Here is a 19,873-nt window from a genome sequence, read left to right on the forward strand (position 1 = left end):
TAGACTTTCCTCATTCGAAGCCAATGAGCACTCTGTGACTCTATAACAGCCTGAATAGGCTGAGAAACAGCTGGATCACTCATTTCCTGGGCCGGCGGTTGCTCGGGACTGTCTCTTTTCCCTTTGCCCAACAACATCGAGGTCACTCATGGTTGCCTTCAGAGTAACACCACTCTTAATGGATTCCCATCCTCCAATGAGGATCATATATACCACCTTCGGATCGGACCTCATTGGTGATTCTCCGCCATGGGCTTGGAAATCACCAGCCATACCCGGCTTTGTGATGTTTTGGTCTTCGTTGTCACACGACACCTCCATGCGAAACATCGCCGCAACTTGGACCTGGGAGGGAACTCGAGAGGGAGAATCGATTGAAACCTGGTTGTTCGCATCGAAGATCCTGAACCATGGAGTATCAAATTGCTCCTGCCTTCCCACGCATCATGATACCCTGCAAGAGATGTGCCGTGGAAAAAGCGACATCCATCGGGGCAATCCTTGACCAAGTGCAGTTGTACATCATCCCACATGTTGGTAACAGCTGCCACTCCACGAAATGATCTCATCCCGAGATCTCGGCTCGTCTGCGTGAGGTGAATAGCTTGAAGGGCTAAGAGAAACAGTGGCCTATTCCAACCTTTGTTTCTTCCGTCTGGTTTGCCCTCTGAGGGACTTTAACCTTTGTTCCTGGCAGCCACTTCGGATGTGGTGGTCGTTTGATCGACATCATCAATGGCTTATCGATCATAGGAACAAGCCATGTATATCGAATATTCCCGAATACTGGATATCGTAATGCATGTAGGCTTCGAGGCAGAATTTAGATCCCCCTGCCTGGTTGTTTGGGTCCGACAGTGGGTTCATACTCCGTTTTGTTAATTGAAAGGGCTCTACGTAGCTCTTTGCGCTGGCTTCGACGGCTCCGAGCAGTATGGCCCGGTGGTGATAATCGGAGCCGATTATGTCAATTGTTTTGGGCTGTGTGCTTTCAATATTGTAGGCCGTGCCATGTGCATGAGTGTAGCACTGACGCTTGATGGTCCGTTGTATGTTGACGAATGACTTTGACACGACGATTGGTCCCAGCGTGAAAATGCTTGCGGAGCTTTTGACCGAAAATAACAGGGCTTTTCTGGACGCGTCTCTCTTAGCCATTGTAATTGCAACATGTGAAACGGCAGGAGTAGCCAGTTTTGTAAAAACAAGATTCATTGAAGAATGCGGGTGGCGGCTCGGGACAGTGTTGGGGGTTTCCCCTGACCCTTGTGAGCTCCATCTACTACATGCGGCGGGGAGCTCACTCGGTCTTCGCGGCATCTAGCTCGTAGAGTAGCTCTACGGCTGGGTGGTGTCTTCTGAGTGGGAGGTAGAAATGCGAAAATTTGAACTGCGCATCCCATGCTCTGCTGCGCCTATCCCCTTGGATATCTTAAACACCATGCGCCTCGATGAACTGGCCCGATTCTGGAAACATTCATCGTCTCCTTTTGTGGCTTTCGGGAAGTCGTTGAAAAGGACTGAGGGCATAATTTGCAATCATCTGATTCACGTTCTGGTTTGTTTTCGTCGTCTTCCTGCAGTTTTCAACCCAATTCTCCCTTATTACGCAAAAGGCATCCAGCTTCATTTCTCGACACTCGGTAGCTTTGTGTTGGACTGTAGGGCCGTGTTGCTCGCAAATCCTGTCGAGTGACATTCTCAACCAAGCGCCTGCCACGAGAATTAGTATATGCAGCAATTGATTATATGCGAAGACAGCATAAAAACTTACAACTTGCACATGGCCGTGTGGGATAAGGGGAGATATGCGTCGCCTTGAGTCGGAAATGTTTCTCGTTGACTGTGTTGTCTGTAGTGGTATGCCGTATTGGATAACATCCGGACGAGTTCATATCATTGTCCCAGGTGTCAGTGTTGATCATGAGGTGTACACCCCAGTTGTGTAACGAAGTTATCCCTTTGGTGATGAATATCAAAGGTTGGACATGTGCCCAAGCTAGGGGAGCTGGGTCTTCGGGTACTCAAGTCGCTCCAGAATGGCCATTTCTGTCGAAATGAGCAGGATATTTGGCGCCTCTGTCATCCCCAGTCAAATGTTTGATCGCCAGATACGCATTCCCGTTAGATAGTTTGACGCTGTTCGGCGGTTCGACCCAGTTGCCGTCGGAGTTGTATCTCACGTCGGTGTAAAGGTCCATCGATGTCGTCGGGATCCTAGATCTTTCTGCTCCCATAAAGACCTTGGATGTGAAGGACTCGTCAATGTCGTTGTTTGGGTGGACGAGTCGACTTGCTGTCGATGGTATCCAGGGGATCGCGGTTCATAGAAAGAGCGTGCTTTCCAAGAGATGGGAAGGTGTGGAATTAGACGAAGATAATGTCATCGTATCGTCAGCTCTTTTTATAGGTAAAGCCATCAATTTCTTCAGGCTCGAGACTGTCCTCCCCCTGGACAGAGACCGTATATCATATAATTGTGTTACCCCCCATTTCATAAGACGATTTTCGAAGCAACGCTCATAGCAACCCACCCTCGGAAAGGCCCAAATGCGGCGATCTCAGATCCGAGAAGGCTCATCGAGGAGATCGAAGGCCAGAATTGAACGTTCGGACCAGCACTGCTTAAGGATCCGTAGGGCTGGGTGCCGACGAGCGAAGCTTTGGACAGCCTTGTCGGAGACAAGGACTTGGTGTCCGATCTCGACTTTCTCGAGATTCGGAAAGAGAACCTACGAGAAAGAATCAGTACAAAGCTTTCATCAAAATAGCTGTGGCAGAAACATACCGAAATCCGCCTGAACAACTTTGCCCAATCTTCGGGCAATCCGTGGAGAGGCCATCTCCATTCCGGCTCCTTGCCGCCATAGCTGCTGATGGAGAGGACGGTGACCGATTCGCCCTGGATGCGCGGGATATGAGCGCCATCCATAAGGGTCCGAATGTCAGAGTCGCGACTGCTCCCTCGCAAGCACAATTTCAGTACCCGCAGCTTTGGGAAACGAACATCCCGCAGCGCGGCGTCAGCAGCACGGGCGCCCCCGGCGTCGATGGTGACCAGCGAGGCTCGCTCAACATGGTCAGCGTACTGTTGGCGGAATTGGGCGGGGACCTTTGCGAAGATCACGTCAAGTGAGCGAGGCACGGCTGGCGTGTCCATCGCACCCATAGTGTTCTTCCAGGTTCGTTGACGTTGGATTATCTCTGTGTGCCACGCCCGGTTCAGCGAGGCAAACTGCCAGAGATAACCCGCCTGGTCCTCCACATAGGGCTCCTGCTTGGTACCCAGGCCCATTTGCCAGGGCCGATACTTCGTTGGCCTCACCCACTGTTTCTTTCTCCCGATGCCCCCCGACTTCTCGTAGATGAAGTCGTCCAGTCCCCGGACCTGCCAGTGGACAATCTCAGAGACCAGCTCTGGAATGTTGAAAACTCGCTCAGCGGCGTTTCTCTTGGTGATGCCACGCGACCAGCGCGGGCGAAGAGTTCGTCGAGAGCGAATTGGAGCCATCGTTGATGATGGAGAAGGAAAAAAAGGGTTGGAGAGGAGCTATATGAGGTTTTATATCTTTCTTCGACTAAATGCCTACATTATGAACAGCTATTGTGGTTTTAGGGAGGTATAGAAGTAGAACAATAGAGAATGAGCGAACTGATAAGAAATGAACTTTTATGTGAAGTGGAAGTGATATTGTACGATGTTATTGTCAAGAGGATCAATAGATTCAATTATATTCAAACAGGATTAGCCAGTGAGTAATGGAGTAATTGTAGAAGAAGATGAGAGTGCAGTCAAAGTAATCGAGTATTGAGAGACCAGCAATGAATAAGGATGAGACCATACACAATGAGACATATGTTATTGAGGAACAATAGATAATACATACATGTACTAGTCACTAATTCTTCAATTCTCAAGTCAGAATCCCGTTCGTCTCCAGGGAATCCCGACTGGGAAGACATAATGTTTTAATCGGACTCCCTATCTCTCTGATAAATCTATGTATGAACCATTAGATGAAGATGAATGTGAAGTTATTTATTAGATAACTTATGTCTCAGCCATTTCTAAATGTCTAAGGTAAATGTTTGAATCACCTCCTATCTCAAATTCGTTCACGGGATTGCTTCCTAGCAGTCTGATGAGGGACGTGACAACTCCTCCCGTGGGTCTAAGAGCCATTGCATATTGGAGATTTGTCTCCCCAAGGCCAGGTATCAAATTCTGTTTATAGCATAGCAATAAGTGAGTGTAATCAAGGAGTTAGGAGACCGAAATAACTAACAGAGATGGGCTGGAAGATCAAATCCAAGTTGGTCTCTCCTTCGAACTCAGTCGCACATCACTGGAAATACGTCCTATTAGACTCGGAAAGGCTAACAAGATGAAAATTGCTTGGGGTGGGGGTTTTCGCGAAGATTCTGGTCAATATAGGAAACACGAGCCCATGGAGCACGCCGTTCTCCGCAAAGGCGTCCTTTCTAGACCGAAAGAGGTAGAAGACCAGTACCCAATCCACGTAGTTAGTGTAGTATTGACAGCGTTTGGAGCTGAACCGTTGCCATGATTATATCGAGGGAAGACCGAGGGTGACGCCAGTGTAAGGGAATAGCCTTGCTATACCGGCGGCTATTCACCAGTGACCATCTCAGCAAGTCGGAATGGTGGGACGGTATTTCACATTCGCTGCGAGTGTTTTGGGCAAATATTATCTTAGGAAGCTTAAGGGCTGGGATGCGGTCTCAGGGTGGGTGGAGGATTACACTTGAGAAGAGCGGGTGCCGTTTCTTCAAGCGTCGAAGTGCATAGGGAAACAGACGAGGATGATCTTCAAATTCCAACTTTTTCAAACTAGGGTACTTGTCCTAAGAATAGTCAGCGAGGGTTGTATTGTGACGAGCAGAAGGAGCACATACTGGGAGGTCCCCAAAGTTCAATTCCCGATCATCAGGGCCGAGGGGCTCACTCTCCGTATCCTTATTACCATCCCAATCCTCAAAAATTATACGAAGATTGGGATAGTTCAGGCAGGGAAGGGAACGTTCTCCCCTCTTTCCCGAAGTGAACAGAAAATGAGGCTATAGGATATATCATACCCTACTGATCAGAGGCGTGGGCAGAATCAAGAAGTAAAAGAAGTAAAGATCAAGTCTAATCATAAGTATAGGGCGCGGTCTGGGCCCAGGGGTTGTTCAAAATCAGAATACTTTCCTCTCAGCTACTGAGCTTTGAAATTTATGAACTTAATAAACATGAAATATTGACCGCACAAGAAAATCCACTGCTTCCATGTCCGGTACCCAAAGATAGATACGGGCTGAACATCCCGGTTGAGATTACCTCCAGAGCCAACCGACTTACACTCGATGTTTTCAACACGAAGTGTTCTCAAAGTACAGATCTAACAGGCGTAGCACCGGCCGAACTCACAGCGAAATCCTTACCACTTATACCATAGATTACATGTGTTAGGCTTGAGAATTTAGTAATTTAGTGAATACACTCTATAATCTATTTGGGCCTTCAAAGTCGGGGATCGAATCCAGCCTTAACCTGATTGGATGATTTAACCTTCCAACATCCATGGATGCCCGAGTATAGAGATGTAATCGTATTTTCCGATGTAGGGAAATGTTGACACCTCGTACCTTTTTCTTTTTTCTTTTTTTTTTTGCTTTGATTTGATTCGATTCGTTTTCAGAACTGATTGGGTGGCGGCTACGCGGGTATGAGACAACTTCCGCTTTTCCGACTTGGTGGGGGTTGAACCCCCGCTTACCCGCCAAAGGAGGCCATCAGATTGGACTTTTGAGGTATTGCGAATTTCTAGATATTATGGCCTAAATAGATGTTGGGTCACGTTGGGATATCTCGCATACTTAAAAGGCAGTAATTGTCCCCTGATTTCGTCCACTCGAGTTCAATCTAAAGGTTTACGGTTCTATTTAGAGAAACAGCTACCATGACCACTGTCACCACCACTACTCCGCCTCTCAATCAATCTTCTTTTGAGTGAGCTACCTATGTTACCCTGTGCTAGACAACAAGGACTAATGGAGAACGCTAGCCTGACTGGTCCATATGGAGATTGGAGAGACGACCTTCATAACCAGGGCTATGTCGTGATCAAGAATGCTATCGACCCAGAAAGGGCCCAAGGCTATCAGCGCAAAGCCCTGGACTGGCTCAAGTCCTTCAGCCCGGCCCTCGACCTTGACGATCCTTCTACGTGGATCAAAGACAACTTGCCGGTCCAAAGCAAAGTGAATACATTCAATGGGTATTCCGTCACCCATGAGAAATTCATGTGGGATGCTCGCATGGAACCGAAGGTATTGGAGGCGTTTGCCAAGCTCTGGGGTACCGACGAGCTACTCGTCTCGTTTGACGCATTGAACGTCACTCTACCGAACCAAAAAGATAAGCCTGCTCAAAAGCCATGGCCCCACGTGGACCAGTCGCCGTTCCGTCGCGGGCTCCACTGTATTCAGGGCATTATCAACCTAAGCCATGCGGGTCCCGAAGATGGATCCCTGATGGTGTTCCCGAGGTCGAACACCGTCACCGAGGGGTTCTTCGACACCGAGACCGATCCATCCACCTGGGAGCAAAAGGACATACGCTTATTCAGCGAGGAAGAAATCAAGTGGTTTGAAGATCGTGGTATGAAACCATCCAAGGTGCTCGCAGAGCCCGGGGATTTAATCTTATGGGATTCACGTACTGTACATTGGGGTGGGGAACCAACAGTCCACAGCGACACGATTCGAACGGTGATTTATGCATCATATGCCCCTTTGGAGTTAGCCACGGAAGAGAGTTTGAGGCGGAAGCAAGAAGCCTTTGAATCTTACCGAGCCACGACTCATTGGCCACACGAGAATATAGTTATACGCGATGGAGTGGTGCGTCTCCCGGATGGCAGTGTTGATCCCCGCAATCGATCTATCCCGTTGGAGGTGCCAGAGCACACAGATCGGTTGCTTCAACTAGCAGGTGTAAAGTCTTATCGGTAAATTAATAGAATTCTTTTGTGTTTTTTTGCCTGGTTTGGTGTCCACCTGGAATTAAATCACACTTTGATTATTAAGGCTAAGACTTTTTTGGCGTTTTCCTGACGACCCCGCAGTGAGCCTTTGACGTCGATCTTCCGTATTGCTCACAAGGCAAATATGAAATCATTTGAATCTCGCCCTCCCGTTGATTATCCACGGAAGCGTGCATCAATCGCATGTAATTTCTGTCGACATCGGTACGCTTTAAATTTCGCTTTTTGAACCCGGTCACTAAACGTAAACAGGAAACGAAAGTGCGATGGTCAAAAGCCGACATGTGGCCTTTGCACTGATGCGGGGGCTCAGTGTGTCTATCAAGAAAGCGACAGGTAGAAAACGTCAAGACTCGTGCAAAGGGTTCCTAGATAGTGACGATCCATAGGGTGCAGGATATCCCAGCTGAAATCCTGCTTCGCTTGACCCATCTGGAAACCCTGATCGAGCAACAAAAGGACGCCATCACCGAGCTCTCAGCCCGAGTAGCCTCTTCCTCGGATCATCCAGCTCGGTCGGCCCCCTCTATCTATTCGTCACAGCCAAAATACGACTGGGATCCATCATCGGAACATGTCTACGATAAATCCTCCTTCGGCCTCTTTTCGCCCGAGAACACATACGGCAATGAATATGCATTTACTATTCCTTTCGCTCATCATACGCCAACAGGAAGCCTATTTGCGTTGGATCGAATCAAGAATCTGGTTGGCGACTACCCCCAAGACTTTTTCAAGCAGATAGAGAAAAAGCGACCATTCAACAGCATCCAGGTCACAGGCATACCTCAGGCATTTGAACAAATCGACAGATCCCGACTGCATCCCCAGGTCACCAAACCTCTGATCACCGAGTTCCTCCACCATGTCCATCCATTCTTCCCCATTGTCGAGCCGCAGTTGTTACATATGCTCTTTGACACCTTCTCAACATACACCAAGGTCAACAGCATCCAGACTTCACTTTATCTCATCATTCTGGCTCTGGGGAAGGTCTCCTCGAATCCTCAACGCATTTTTGACATCGAAGCCGACAAAGATCTGAGTGGGATGGAATATTTCGCTTCCGCATATCACTACCTGAACAACCCGTTGATAACGTCCTTTACAGCGGACCACCTGTTGCCTTTGGCTTTATTCTACGGCTCGATTTATCTACGTTACATAGGACGCCCAATCCAAGCCTGGCAAATGATTCACGATGCGTCCGGTAGTGTGCAGATCATGATTTCCGAGTGAGTGTCTTCTCCAATACATATTTCCGCCGAGATATTGATATGAATTGGATACAGACTACACGACATGAACACGCATGAAGAGAGAGCTAGTCTCTACCGGATTGCTTGGGGTTGCTTCATTCTCGAATGGTTGGTATACTCTCTGGGATAATCTTGCATTCAACTAACCACCTCGACCCAGTGACGATCTCGCAGAGTTTCATTTCCCCCCCAGTGGCATTGAACTCCTCGTCGACAGATTGCCCTTTCCTCGAATTTCGGAAGATAGCCGGAATGGCCACCTTGTTTTCCTCGCAATGTGCTCCATTCGAAAGCTTCTCAACCGTGTGCACAGTGCTCTCTATGCAAAATCTGACCAGGATAATTTCCATGCCAGCCCCCCGCCTCAACACACAAGTGATACCCCCAGTGCAACTCCCCAAAAGCATTCGATTACATCTCTTAAGACAATTAGCGAGGAACTCGATCGTCAATTGGAGGACTGGTTTGGCTCGCTCCCAAATCCCATCCGGCCAACCCTCGGCAATACAATATCCGCAGATCACCCTTATGACACTTACATTCTCGCCCGGTACTATGCCACAAAACACATCATCTGTCGCCCGAGTCTAATTTTTGCTGCCCACACCCAGGGCAGTACGGTATTGCCAGAGTTCGTTTTCGCGAATTGCAAGAAGTGCGTCGATAGCTGTCGCAAATTCATATGGGCCGCATCGATTCTTATGCGGCAGAGAACACACGGAAACTGGCACACAATGCAATCGTAAGATCGTCTTTCTACTTTCAGGTGGTTTTTGACCGGTTGAAGTTCACTTACTTATTTTACACATCTAGAATGCTGGCTGCCATTTTTACTCTCTCAACTGCGAAAACCACTCCGGCTTTAGAGGCCCTCGTTCCGGACTTCGACGAGCTAGTGAAAGAAGCAATTCAATGCATTGAGCTATGGGCGGGGCATTGCGAAACAGCAGATACAGTCATCAGCATGTTGAAGACAACCCGCCAGAAAGTGCGAGTATTAGTTCGGGGAGCTTAGTAGAAAGCCTTTCGATCTATACTTGGGTAGATGTACGTATTTTGTTACTTCGCATTTCCATGTATATTTGTGAATTTGAATGCGCTGGAATATCAATTTTAGCCTACTGAATATATTGTTGTTTGAAAGTCATCCACGGTGGGTTTGTTATCAGTAAAAACCCCCCACGCGCTGCGGGGGACTTCGGGAAAGGGTTCAACCCAAACAACACTTCACTTGCTCAATAATATGTCTCCACCACGACTGACGAGCCAGATTAATTCCATTCATGGTGTTCGACTCGCAGGGGAGCCGTCCACCTGGGATATCCAGATTGGATACCCTGCAGACTCCCCACAGGGCACAGTCACCTCTGTGACCCCGCATGAACCCTCTACTAAGGATGAGTTCGAGTCTCCTCTAGCCCTACCAGCTTTAACACACCCTCACATTCACCTGGATAAAGCCTTTATCCACAGCGCACCTGAATATGCCCCATTTCTACCTACAGCTGGCACGTTCCAGGAGGCTTTGACCTCCACGACCAAGGCTAAACAACAATTCAGCCATGCTGATCTCATTAGAAGAGGAGAGTGGCTTCTTGCTGAGTCTGTTGCATCAGGTGTCACTGCAATGAGAGCGTTTGTGGAGGTAGACCATACAGTGCAGCTGATCTGTTTAGAAGCTGGGGTTGCATTGAAAAACCAATGGAAAGATTCTTGCGATATCCAAATCGTCTGTTTCGCGCAAGATCCTATATTCTCTACTGAACATGGAGAGCAAAACATGGCCTTTCTGGAAACTGCTCTCCATAAATATTCGCAAATCGATGTTATCGGGACAACACCATACGTCGAATCGAGCCCCGACGCTGCAAAGGAAAACATTGAATGGGCGATTGATCGTGCCTTGCAGCTGAACAAACACGTCGACTTCCATCTCGATTACAACCTCGATTCAAACAAAGAGGCCCTAGTTTGGCATGTCTTGCAAACGCTCAAACAGCGAAGTTGGACTACCCACTCAACAGACAAGCGTGTCATGCTTGGTCATTGCACACGGCTGACACTGCTCACGGAGAACGAATGGGCCCGACTGGCAACTGAAATCCACAAGAATGAACTCCCAGTCAGCTTTGTAGGTCTTCCAACAAGCGATATGTACATGGCGTCACCTCCCAGAACGAGCGGGGACTGCAACCTATCACAAGAGCGCCCGAGAGGCACTCTACAGGTCCTAGAGATGATCCAAAAATACAATCTGGATGCCGTGATCGGGGTGAATAATGTCGGCAATTCATTTACCCCATGGGGTTTGCCTGATCCGTTATCGTTAGCTTGTCTCGGCGTGGGAATCTACCAGGCTGGAAGCCAGGCGGATGCAGGGTTACTCTATGAATGTGTTTCGACACGAGCCAGGGCGGCTATTGGGCTCTTACCATCCCATTCGGGTCTATGTGTAAAGCAGGGGTGTCGACCGGACCTGTTGGTGGTTCATCATAGAGATGACACTGGGTGTGGTGTGTCTCGGCCGCGAACAAATATTGCAGAGGTTGTGTGGACTCCGCCGGGGAAATTGAATAGGGATGTGGTTTCTGGTGGACGACTTAAGATTTCGCCTTTTGCTGCGGAGTCAGACGCTCTGTATCGATTTTGATTTTTGTTTTTCATACGACAGTGGTCATCGAAGAAAGTGGGTTATATATGTACATAACGGTCAATGAATGGGATCAAACATCCATGCGCATTTGGCGGTTAAAGATATGAATCAACGCATTGCAGCGAGCAATGGCATTTCGGACCTTCAAAGATCAGGCAAAAGAGAGACAAAAGACAGGACTAATCGGTTGTCTTCGGCCGCAGAGCATAGAATTGCACAGGCAAGAGATTAAAAGAAGGCGGGAATCCCTTCTGGAGTTCCGACTTGACGATCTCCATGCCAGCCGCCTCGAAGACCTGTCTGAATTTCGCATCTGTCCTTGTGACACTGCTATCTTCACTGTCGTACATATCCTGCCCGGAGAAATGGGTAGACAAGTTCTCCTTGAGAACCATAAGACCGGTTTCGGTCAACGCCTTGCGACACCGCACGGTATAGTCAATGAGTTGTGCATCCGTGAGGTGGCCCACGCACCATTGGACCCAGATCAAATCGTATTTCTTCTCTGGGGTCCAATTTTCAAGACCACGCGTGTAGATGGTTCCGATGACGCCATCTCGTTTCAATTGGCTGTCTTTCATGACTTGTGTGAACTTGGCTACCGGCTCTACCGCATCTACCACGTTACAGACATGGCTCAGGAAGCCCTCTGTCACCCGGCCGACGCCAGCGCCGCAGTCCACACCCTGGTGGAATTTGCCTTCAGATTGAACGCCCGGTATTAAACGGCGGATCTTGGCTAGGAAGCTTTTAGACCCTTGTAGGTCAATGCGTGACACTGAAGGAAACTCGCCCAGCATGCTACCCGTGGTGGCTGGGACGCTGTTCCAATATTTTAAGGACTCGGCATGATTGATTTTGGAATCGGCTGTGGTGTTTGAATCTGTCATGTTGGAAGGTTTGACGCTGCTGGCCTGTAGAATTGCTTATCGGAAATGATTGTAACATCTGTAAGAGGCAGGAAGGTCTCAGGTGATGATTAGATCACACAATCAATGTCTATCTCAATCACGTGACCATCCAAATGCAACATCGTCCGACGTTTTACAGTACTTGGGCACTTCGAGGTGCTTGTGCTTATATGCATACTTTATCGTGATTGGTTCCTGTTTCATCTTTGTCTCAGCGCTAGAGTTATTTCCCTGAATTCTTGAGTTCTTGGCAAATTGACTTTAAATTGACACTAATTTGGCCTCATAAAGACGTGATACGGCTAGACAAGAAAAAGGAAATTAAAAGAAAATTAAAAGAAAAGAGAGACAGTGGGCTGTGCTATGATCGACAGGGATACACCAGAAAAAAAATCTCGATCTTCAATACCCTGAAACTTGAGCTCAGGGACTGGGGGATTACGTGGACTTGAACACTGAGGGGACACACCCGTTGAAACGGCCCTGTGATTGGAAGTGACCGTAGCGTCTCCATAAGGGTGTAAACTGCCGATCGTTCATAAATCGTTTCTTTCCCCTTATCTCCCCTTCAACCACTTTTTTCCTACTCACCACAGTCATTCTTTTATACTGTTTTTTTGATTTTTCACCATGGCAAACGGTCGCTCGTCACAGGATGAGCGTAAGCTCGAGAGTGGCTCTGAAGCCCCCAAGGACAACGGCCTCCACCCCGGCTTCTACATTGCGTACGTACCAAATCTACGGGACCCCGTTGTCTAAGAATTAAACTAACACTTGACTTTTTAGCCTGTGGATTGCTCTCAGTTCCAGCGTTATCCTGTTCAACAAATGGGTTCTCGCCAGCGCCAAGTTCAGTATGAACCCCTTCTGTTGCAATCCCCTATTATTTCGCTTTGGACTGGGCTAACTTTTATTGCTTCTAGACTTCCGTGAGTCTCTCCGCCGCCGAATCGATATTTAGCCGCGTCCGGAGAAATAAATTACTAACATGAGATACCAGCGCTCTTCTTGACCACCTGGCACATGGTCTTCGCCACGGCGATGACCCAGATTCTCGCCCGGTTCACTACCGTGCTTGACTCGCGCCACAAGGTCCCTATGAACCCGGCCACCTATACGTGAGCAACCCCGATGATTCAATACGGAATATCTAGCATGGCTGCAATCCGACCCAGATGTTCGATCGCTGACTGGTGGATTTGTATACAGGCGCGCCATTGTGCCCATTGGTGTCATGTTCAGTTTGAGTCTGATCTGCGGTAACTTGGCTTACCTCTACCTGAGTGTTTCCTTCATCCAGATGCTCAAGGTGCGTTTGAACCGGGAGTTCGGCTTCGTTGCGATCTCCGTTCGCGCTCTCAAATTCTAGGCTCGACATCCATGCTAATACCATGTTTTTTTTTTTTTTTTAGGCCACCAACGCTGTCGCGACCCTTTTGGCCACTTGGGCTTTCGGAATCGCTCCTACCAACTTGAAGACCCTCGGCAATGTGGCTCTCATTGTTGTCGGTGTTGTGATTGCCTCGTTCGGCGAGATCAAGTTCGAGATGGTCGGCTTCCTCAGTATGTGATATATTATCTGGTATATTTGACATTCTAGTCCTAACAACCATACAGTCCAGATTGCCGGTATCGTCTTCGAGGCCCTCCGTCTTGTCATGGTTCAGCGTTTGCTCAGCTCCGCCGAGTTCAAGATGGATCCCTTGGTCTCTCTGTACTACTACGCCCCGGCCTGCGCTGTCACCAACGGTATCGTCACCCTCTTCGCTGAGGCTCCCCGTCTTACCATGGGTGATATCTACGGTCTCGGTGTCGGAACTCTCATTGCCAACGCACTGGTTGCTTTCCTTCTTAACGCTTCCGTTGTTTTGCTGGTAGGTTGTTTTATCTCATAGTAACCAGGCCATCACTAACACACCAATAGATTGGCAAGACTTCTGCTGTTGTCCTGACCATGGCTGGTATCCTCAAGGATATCCTCCTTGTCGCTGCCTCCATGTTCATTTTCCGCGACCCCGTCACTGCCCAGCAGTTCTTCGGTTACTCCATTGCCCTGGCTGGTCTGGTGTACTACAAGCTCGGTGCTGAGAAGTGCCAGAGCCTTGCTACCGATGTGCGCCTCCAGGTTGGTGAGTACAACCGCAGCAACCCTGCCCGCACCAAGGCCATCCTTATCGGTGTGCCTTGCGCTCTCATTCTGCTCGTTCTCTACAGCGGTAGCTCCACTCCCGCTGCTGCTCAGGTGACCCACTAAGCACGAACGCGCGTACATTGGCGAACTGAAGCAATCGACGGAAATTTGGAACGCGCGGAGCACATTCCGCGTGGGCCTATTGTTTCACGAATCCAAGCTCGGGTAAACAAAACCCAGGCTTATGTTAAATTTTGATAAAGACCATGTCTTGTCTTGTCTGGACAAGACAGAGCATGCATGTAAAGTTAGGGGATATAGACGATATCTGGCTGTTTTCATTGGGGATAGGATTTATAATAAATGGCTGTATGAAATTGATATATTGTATCGACTCCACATTCATTCCTGGTATTTCCATTGCGCAGTGCAAAATACAATGTACAATGGTTCCAATCCTGAGATTCAGGTAGACATGTATTCCTCAAAGATGGCGTGGCATATCACATCATTCCTTTCAAGGATAACGCTTGAACGAAACATCCGCCAGACCATAACAAACAGCCCCGAGAGCAAAAGTAGCAGCAAAGACCGAAACCCCAACGACATATCCGAGTGAGTCTTCCACCGGAAACAGGGCAGTCCCATATAACTGCGCTAAAGCAGCAACGCTACTCATCCACGCGAGCATGATCGCACGATCATCACGAGTAACCGAAGCCAGAGCCGTAGTAGCAAATGAAAGAGCCAGCGCGTTTCACGTCCAGAGCGTCATGTTAAGGAAGCACAGAAATACATATCGCGCAGTATAATTTCGAATACCCGCCGTAAGAGCGAAGAACACCATCCCGACTATCATAGTGCCCACCAATAGCTGTCCCCTAGTATGGAGTTTGTGGTCAGCGAACCAGCAAATCGGATAGCGGCAGTTAGTGAGGCGATATAGAGTGGAGCTGTCATGTACTGCGCTGTGGTGGATGTGTATCCTATGTCATTGACTAACGTGGGATAGAAGTATGGGATTGCCCCAGCTCCCACAAGGGCCATGTACCCCGGGGCCAGTACCCAGGTTCGCCAGTTTGAGAGTGCTTTTAGCAATAGTATAAAGATAGAGGTATTCTGATTTCTTGAGTCGCCTTGGTCGGCGATTCCGTCTTTGATGAGTCTCTGTTGGGCTAGCTTTCGTTCTTCGGGGGATAGTCCCCGACTGCTGTGTGGGTAGTCTAGTAGAGTCCCGTGGACGATCAGGCTTATTCCGGCAGTTGCGACTCCTTCGACTATGAAAAGCCATCTCCAGCCGCGGGTACTGTGTGCGCCGTCTAATATCGATGTGATGGCTCCTGATATTACACCACCGAAGGCTCCGGAAAGTATTCCTGCGGTCAGGAAGACGCTGAGCCGTTTAGATCTGTTTCTAGTAAGTGATATTTCAAGACTGCGATAATGTATAAGCAAACATACTGCTCGTTCTTTCGATACCAGGTAGAGATTAAGAAGATCACGGCTGGCTTGATCAAAGTTAAAGGTGAATTGAGGGAATATTGTTCAAGTCACTCACACTAAACCCTACTTCAAAGACCGCAAGAAGGAATCTTGGGGTTATTAGTTGGCTCTGGTTACGGACGGCTCCTATCAAGGCCGCGACAGGTCCCCATGCAAACGTGATTATTGGAAGGAAAACCGATGGGCGAGTTCGAGAGAGAATCATGCTAGATCCAGACTTAGCATTTTGCATGTGGGACACAAAGCTTTCATCTTACTTGGATGGTACTGCAGAGATAGTATAGCCAATGATCCATACTATCACGGCTATATAGCATTGGTGTGATGTGAGGTGCAAGTCCTCTTCCATTCCGGCGATGTTTGCAAGGCCAATGTTCGATCTATCCTACATAGTACTTTCAGCGGAATATAGTTGGCAATTGCTAGGTTAATGTGTCATACTATGTAGGAGAAAAGATATAGAATAAAGATTGAAGGCATCAAATGAAGATCAATCTTTCGGACGAGCTTCTTCTCAGCGTCTCCGACAATGATATATCTGGCGATATCCTCAGAGTGCAGATCCTGAGATTTGCTGTGTTCGACAGATGTAGACATATCGGCGATATTTAATTATATCAATAGCTAAATAAACGGGTGATTTTAGTAGGGGAGATGACTTTGTTCAACTAGGATTCCAAGCATTTAGAGTAGTCTTATATCGTCGAATTCAGGGGGTTGTCAGTCTACATGGAAAAATCTTGCTCGACCGGGCCAATACTCGAGATTAGGTAGGGTTGAAGATGCTGAGTGGTTGTCGATACGATCTTGTTCGATGGTCCATAGACATTCCACAACATCGTGTTGTAGCAAAGCCCAAATCAAAACATTCCGTCCAAGGCTATGGTAGGGCTATCTACAACTATACCGAAAACCAACGGGTATATAGAACCATGTAGGCAACTAACTCTATAAAAAGTTGAGATTAGAGACTTTCTGTATTGAAGTCCCATTTGGATTCTGTAGCTGTTTGTCCAGTCTATTTGAAGCGTGTAAAAGCCCGACTGGTTATGGGCGGAGTTGGCCGTTTACGGAAATGTGTCATTGTTGCGCGTCCGGGCCCAGACGTGCCCCAATGTCTTAAATTTTATTTCGCTATCCAAACTTTGACATTTGTCAGTGGCTTCGTATTAAATCTGAAGCTTTTCAACTGTTGAAAATAGCAGATCAAATATTTGGCCATGGCGACCAATAGAGGGATTGTTGTCATATCAGGAGGAAGCGCAGCGAACAATCTTGTCGATGTATTCAACGCCGTCCGCGAAAGCAAGAATTGTCCACTCAGCTACATCATTCCAATCAGCGATAACGGAGGATCCTCTTCCGAGTTGATTCGAATATTCGGTGGCCCTGGGATCGGTGATGTTCGGAGTAAGCCCAACACCTTGGATCTTCCCTAGCTCGCCTGCTAACTTGTCGGACAGGTCGATTGGTACGCCTGATTCCGGATTCACCTGCAAACTCTGAGAGGTCAGCAGTTAAGGCATTGTTTAACCATCGGCTGCCTGCGGAAGCAGACATCGCAACCAATGAATGGCAGTCCATCGTCGACGGCACATCAGGGCTATGGACAGCTATCACCCCTGCAAAGAAAGAGTTGATACGCTCCTTTTTCAATGTATTAAACTTGGAAATCTTGAAACGAGCCCGACCGCCATCATCAACCTTTGACTTTACCTCCGCAAGTGTGGGAAATCTTTTTTTGACTGCCGCCCGGTTGTTCAGTGGAAGTTTCGAAAGTGCCATCTATCTACTCGGGAGTATCTGTGGCGTCCCGTCAGATCTGGTGCGCGTAATCCCAGCAATCAACTCCAATTTCTCCCACCATATCTCTGCATCGCTTGCGGACGGAACTGTTATTGTCGGTCAGAACAGCATCTCGCACCCAAGCGAGGCAACGGCCCTTGAGCATAATTCCCGCTCTAGGAGACCGAGTTTGCTGCTTGCAGATGGAGATGATGTCGATTACACTGATTCCGAAATGTCGGACCCGACGACATACGAAGAGGATCATCTGCCCGGCTCTCTGGCAACTCTCCGCAACAAGAATATCAAGTTCAGTAAATCCGAGAACGAAGATTTGAGTTCTAGAATCACTCGCATCTGGTACATCAACCCCTACGGTCAAGAGATTCGACCACCTGCGAATCCGCGCGTGCTGGAAGCAATAAACGATTCCCAGGCCATTATCTACAGTATCGGATCTCTCTACACATCAATCATCCCTGCCATCGTCCTGCGAGGCGTAGGCAAAAGCATCGTCTCCAGTCCAGCCCGACACAAGATCCTCATTTTGAACGGATCATTGGATCGAGAAACGGGGCCTCCATCCGCACCATTTGCTGCATCTGATTTTGTGGAAGCGATTGTAAGCGCTGGCGAAGAAAGCCGTGGAAGGGGCCCAATTGTTCATGCTCAACATCAAATTCAGAGTCAGCACCCCGCGACCACTTCAGGGCAAGAAAATGTTCGAAATTACAGAGCCCTTCCCTATACCAACTATGTGACTCATATCTTGCATCTGGATGGTCCGGGGACACCGCATGTGGACCGTGAGCGGCTCGCGCATATGGGCATTGAAACGCTTCGTCTTTATGGACGAAAAATCATCTCGAAGGATGGTGATAGGGAAACCGTTGTAGGGATGCAATATGATCCTAATGCCCTTGTGCAGGCTATTGAGGTAGTGTTGGGGAAGAAAGGGGATGCAATGGTTCGAGGGGGCCTGGGAAATGCGCTGGGTCGACGGAATACACTTGATCCTGCAAGAAGGGACCGATAGGTTATGCGATCTGTTTAGAAGTTAAGATTGTACTATAATATACCTCGATATACAACTACATTTACACATAATGTAGATCAGTAAAAAAAGGAACTCCATTCGTCAATCCCAGGTCGTTAACCACAGACGTAAATCGCTTATGCAGAATATAAAAGCAAAAAAAAAAAAAAAAAAAAAAAAAAAAAGAATTACCATGCTCCAAGTCGCAATGCCGCAAGATTTAAGATAAAAACAAAGATTAGAAGAACCGAGAGAAGAACCGATGAAAAGGCGCTATGCGCCAGATACGGGAAGATCACCTCGCTTTTTCGTTAGAAACAATAGTGGAATGAGATTCTTAGCCTTCCCAGGCGTCTCCTTTCGTGAGATTGGCGTGCGGCACACCGGGCAGGTACCCTTGTGTTGTTTCGAAGAGTCACCGGTGCGTGTTTGTTCGCTCATCTTCAAGCAGTCGATGATGCACTTGTGACAAAAGAGATGCCCTGAACATGAGAAGTCAGTAAAGCCCTAACATACTCAAAGCCTATATCTTATAAATTCAAGAACATACCGCATGAGGTGCTCGTTGCGTCCACAGGCGTCTCCATGCAAATGGGACATTTGTAGGCGAGTATAGCGGAGAGGTTTGAATTGCTCTCCGCTGATGCCTGCGCTTTAATGGCATCCTCCCTCTGTTTGGCGACTGTTCGAGCGAGTGCGGCCGCGCCTGAGTCGTCGGTCATATCGATCGTTTCGATGGGCTCGCCTTCGGAAAGAGTCGAAGAGGAGGATGTGATGGAGTCACCGTGCTCATCACTCCAATGACGGCGGCGCTTGACACCGCGCGCAGTAGGCAATTGTCCATGTTGGGAAGAGGATGCGTGATTTGAGGCGGTAGGCGGGGAGGAGGATAAAGAGATAGGATTTTGCCGGGATGACCTGGTTGTCAGGTCGACAACATCAGCTCGGTTCCTGCTCATTGTGACAGACTGGGAAGTATGACTCTTTCTAAGAGGGTTGCGCCAGGGTTGAACGAGGAAAATGTCTGGAATTGGAGAAGAAAGTCGTCTGCGGCTATGTTTGCCGTGTGCGGGAGGACGTGAGACGATTTGGAATTGGTGGCCAACAAACAGCCTCAGGATTTTAAAGGATTTCGTTCAAAGACAAGGCAGTTATGATGGGTTTGAGCAGAAGAATCGTCAGCAAAATCGGGGGCCTCTTCAGCGATCAAAGCAGGTGATCCATGGATGGCGACAATGCCGGAGCTTATCAAAGAGGTCATGTGGCGATAATGGATCAGATAAGCCCGCCTGTCTGTTTAAATTGGAAAGCGGTCAGTGAGTTAATTAATGGAGGGGTGTTCATTGGAAGATCGTAGCCTCACGTGGTCAAGGCACGTCCATAACGATAGAATTTCCAAGGTTTTGTCTGCAAGTAGAAGGCGGTCAATGCCATAGGGAAAACCATATTCCGATCTGCATGACGCCCAGAACTCAGATATCGAGCGATAGGCGATGATATGGGAACTACCTACCAGTACTTCTTTTCTAGGATTTTCTTTGGGCTA

At 48.2% G+C, this 19,873-nt stretch overlaps 8 protein-coding genes across 8 annotated transcripts; 3 read left to right on the forward strand and 5 right to left on the reverse strand.

Moving 5' to 3' along the window:
• Nucleotides 1-75: 75 nt before the first annotated feature.
• Nucleotides 76-533, reverse strand: N7537_002165 (uncharacterized protein; the record flags this gene model as incomplete). The annotated part of the gene is made up of 2 exons (XM_056893223.1): nucleotides 76-403; nucleotides 454-533. 2 exons carry the CDS (start codon nucleotides 531-533, stop codon nucleotides 76-78), a joined length of 408 nt encoding a protein of 135 aa, XP_056758218.1.
• A 2,028-nt stretch (nucleotides 534-2,561) lies between these two features.
• N7537_002166 (uncharacterized protein) lies at nucleotides 2,562-3,511 on the reverse strand (the record flags this gene model as incomplete). The annotated part of the gene is made up of 2 exons (XM_056893224.1): nucleotides 2,562-2,732; nucleotides 2,789-3,511. The coding sequence occupies 2 exons, from the start codon at nucleotides 3,509-3,511 to the stop codon at nucleotides 2,562-2,564; spliced, it is 894 nt and encodes a 297-aa protein (XP_056758219.1).
• A 2,440-nt stretch (nucleotides 3,512-5,951) lies between these two features.
• N7537_002167 (putative zinc metallopeptidase) lies at nucleotides 5,952-10,958 on the forward strand (the record flags this gene model as incomplete). The annotated part of the gene is made up of 9 exons (XM_056893225.1): nucleotides 5,952-6,013; nucleotides 6,069-7,013; nucleotides 7,131-7,253; nucleotides 7,302-7,385; nucleotides 7,439-8,284; nucleotides 8,342-8,416; nucleotides 8,469-9,050; nucleotides 9,122-9,296; nucleotides 9,579-10,958. Coding segments are annotated over 9 exons (4,272 nt in total), but the record flags the coding sequence as incomplete, so codon positions are not given.
• A 182-nt stretch (nucleotides 10,959-11,140) lies between these two features.
• Nucleotides 11,141-11,851, reverse strand: N7537_002168 (N-terminal protein methyltransferase; the record flags this gene model as incomplete). The annotated part of the gene is made up of 1 exon (XM_056893226.1): nucleotides 11,141-11,851. One exon carries the CDS (start codon nucleotides 11,849-11,851, stop codon nucleotides 11,141-11,143), a length of 711 nt encoding a protein of 236 aa, XP_056758221.1.
• Nucleotides 11,852-12,502: 651 nt separating this feature from the next.
• On the forward strand, nucleotides 12,503-14,126 carry N7537_002169 (uncharacterized protein; the record flags this gene model as incomplete). The annotated part of the gene is made up of 8 exons (XM_056893227.1): nucleotides 12,503-12,597; nucleotides 12,659-12,726; nucleotides 12,796-12,801; nucleotides 12,873-12,990; nucleotides 13,082-13,181; nucleotides 13,285-13,435; nucleotides 13,490-13,746; nucleotides 13,797-14,126. 8 exons carry the CDS (start codon nucleotides 12,503-12,505, stop codon nucleotides 14,124-14,126), a joined length of 1,125 nt encoding a protein of 374 aa, XP_056758222.1.
• Nucleotides 14,127-14,760: 634 nt separating this feature from the next.
• Nucleotides 14,761-16,103, reverse strand: N7537_002170 (MFS transporter; the record flags this gene model as incomplete). The annotated part of the gene is given in 6 exon segments (XM_056893228.1): nucleotides 14,761-14,989; nucleotides 15,007-15,411; nucleotides 15,465-15,511; nucleotides 15,562-15,712; nucleotides 15,764-15,891; nucleotides 15,948-16,103. 6 exon segments carry the CDS (start codon nucleotides 16,101-16,103, stop codon nucleotides 14,761-14,763), a joined length of 1,116 nt encoding a protein of 371 aa, XP_056758223.1.
• A 623-nt stretch (nucleotides 16,104-16,726) lies between these two features.
• On the forward strand, nucleotides 16,727-18,327 carry N7537_002171 (gluconeogenesis factor YvcK family protein; the record flags this gene model as incomplete). The annotated part of the gene is made up of 2 exons (XM_056893229.1): nucleotides 16,727-16,916; nucleotides 16,970-18,327. The coding sequence occupies 2 exons, from the start codon at nucleotides 16,727-16,729 to the stop codon at nucleotides 18,325-18,327; spliced, it is 1,548 nt and encodes a 515-aa protein (XP_056758224.1).
• Nucleotides 18,328-18,600: 273 nt separating this feature from the next.
• N7537_002172 (uncharacterized protein) lies at nucleotides 18,601-19,286 on the reverse strand (the record flags this gene model as incomplete). Its single annotated transcript, XM_056893230.1, has 2 exons — nucleotides 18,601-18,809; nucleotides 18,878-19,286. The coding sequence occupies 2 exons, from the start codon at nucleotides 19,284-19,286 to the stop codon at nucleotides 18,601-18,603; spliced, it is 618 nt and encodes a 205-aa protein (XP_056758225.1).
• Nucleotides 19,287-19,873: the final 587 nt, after the last annotated feature.

Source organism: Penicillium hordei (genome assembly GCF_028827395.1).
Source record: "Penicillium hordei strain IBT 12815 chromosome Unknown utg000001l_segment0_segment0, whole genome shotgun sequence".
NCBI classification, from domain to species: Eukaryota; Fungi; Ascomycota; class Eurotiomycetes; order Eurotiales; family Aspergillaceae; genus Penicillium; species Penicillium hordei.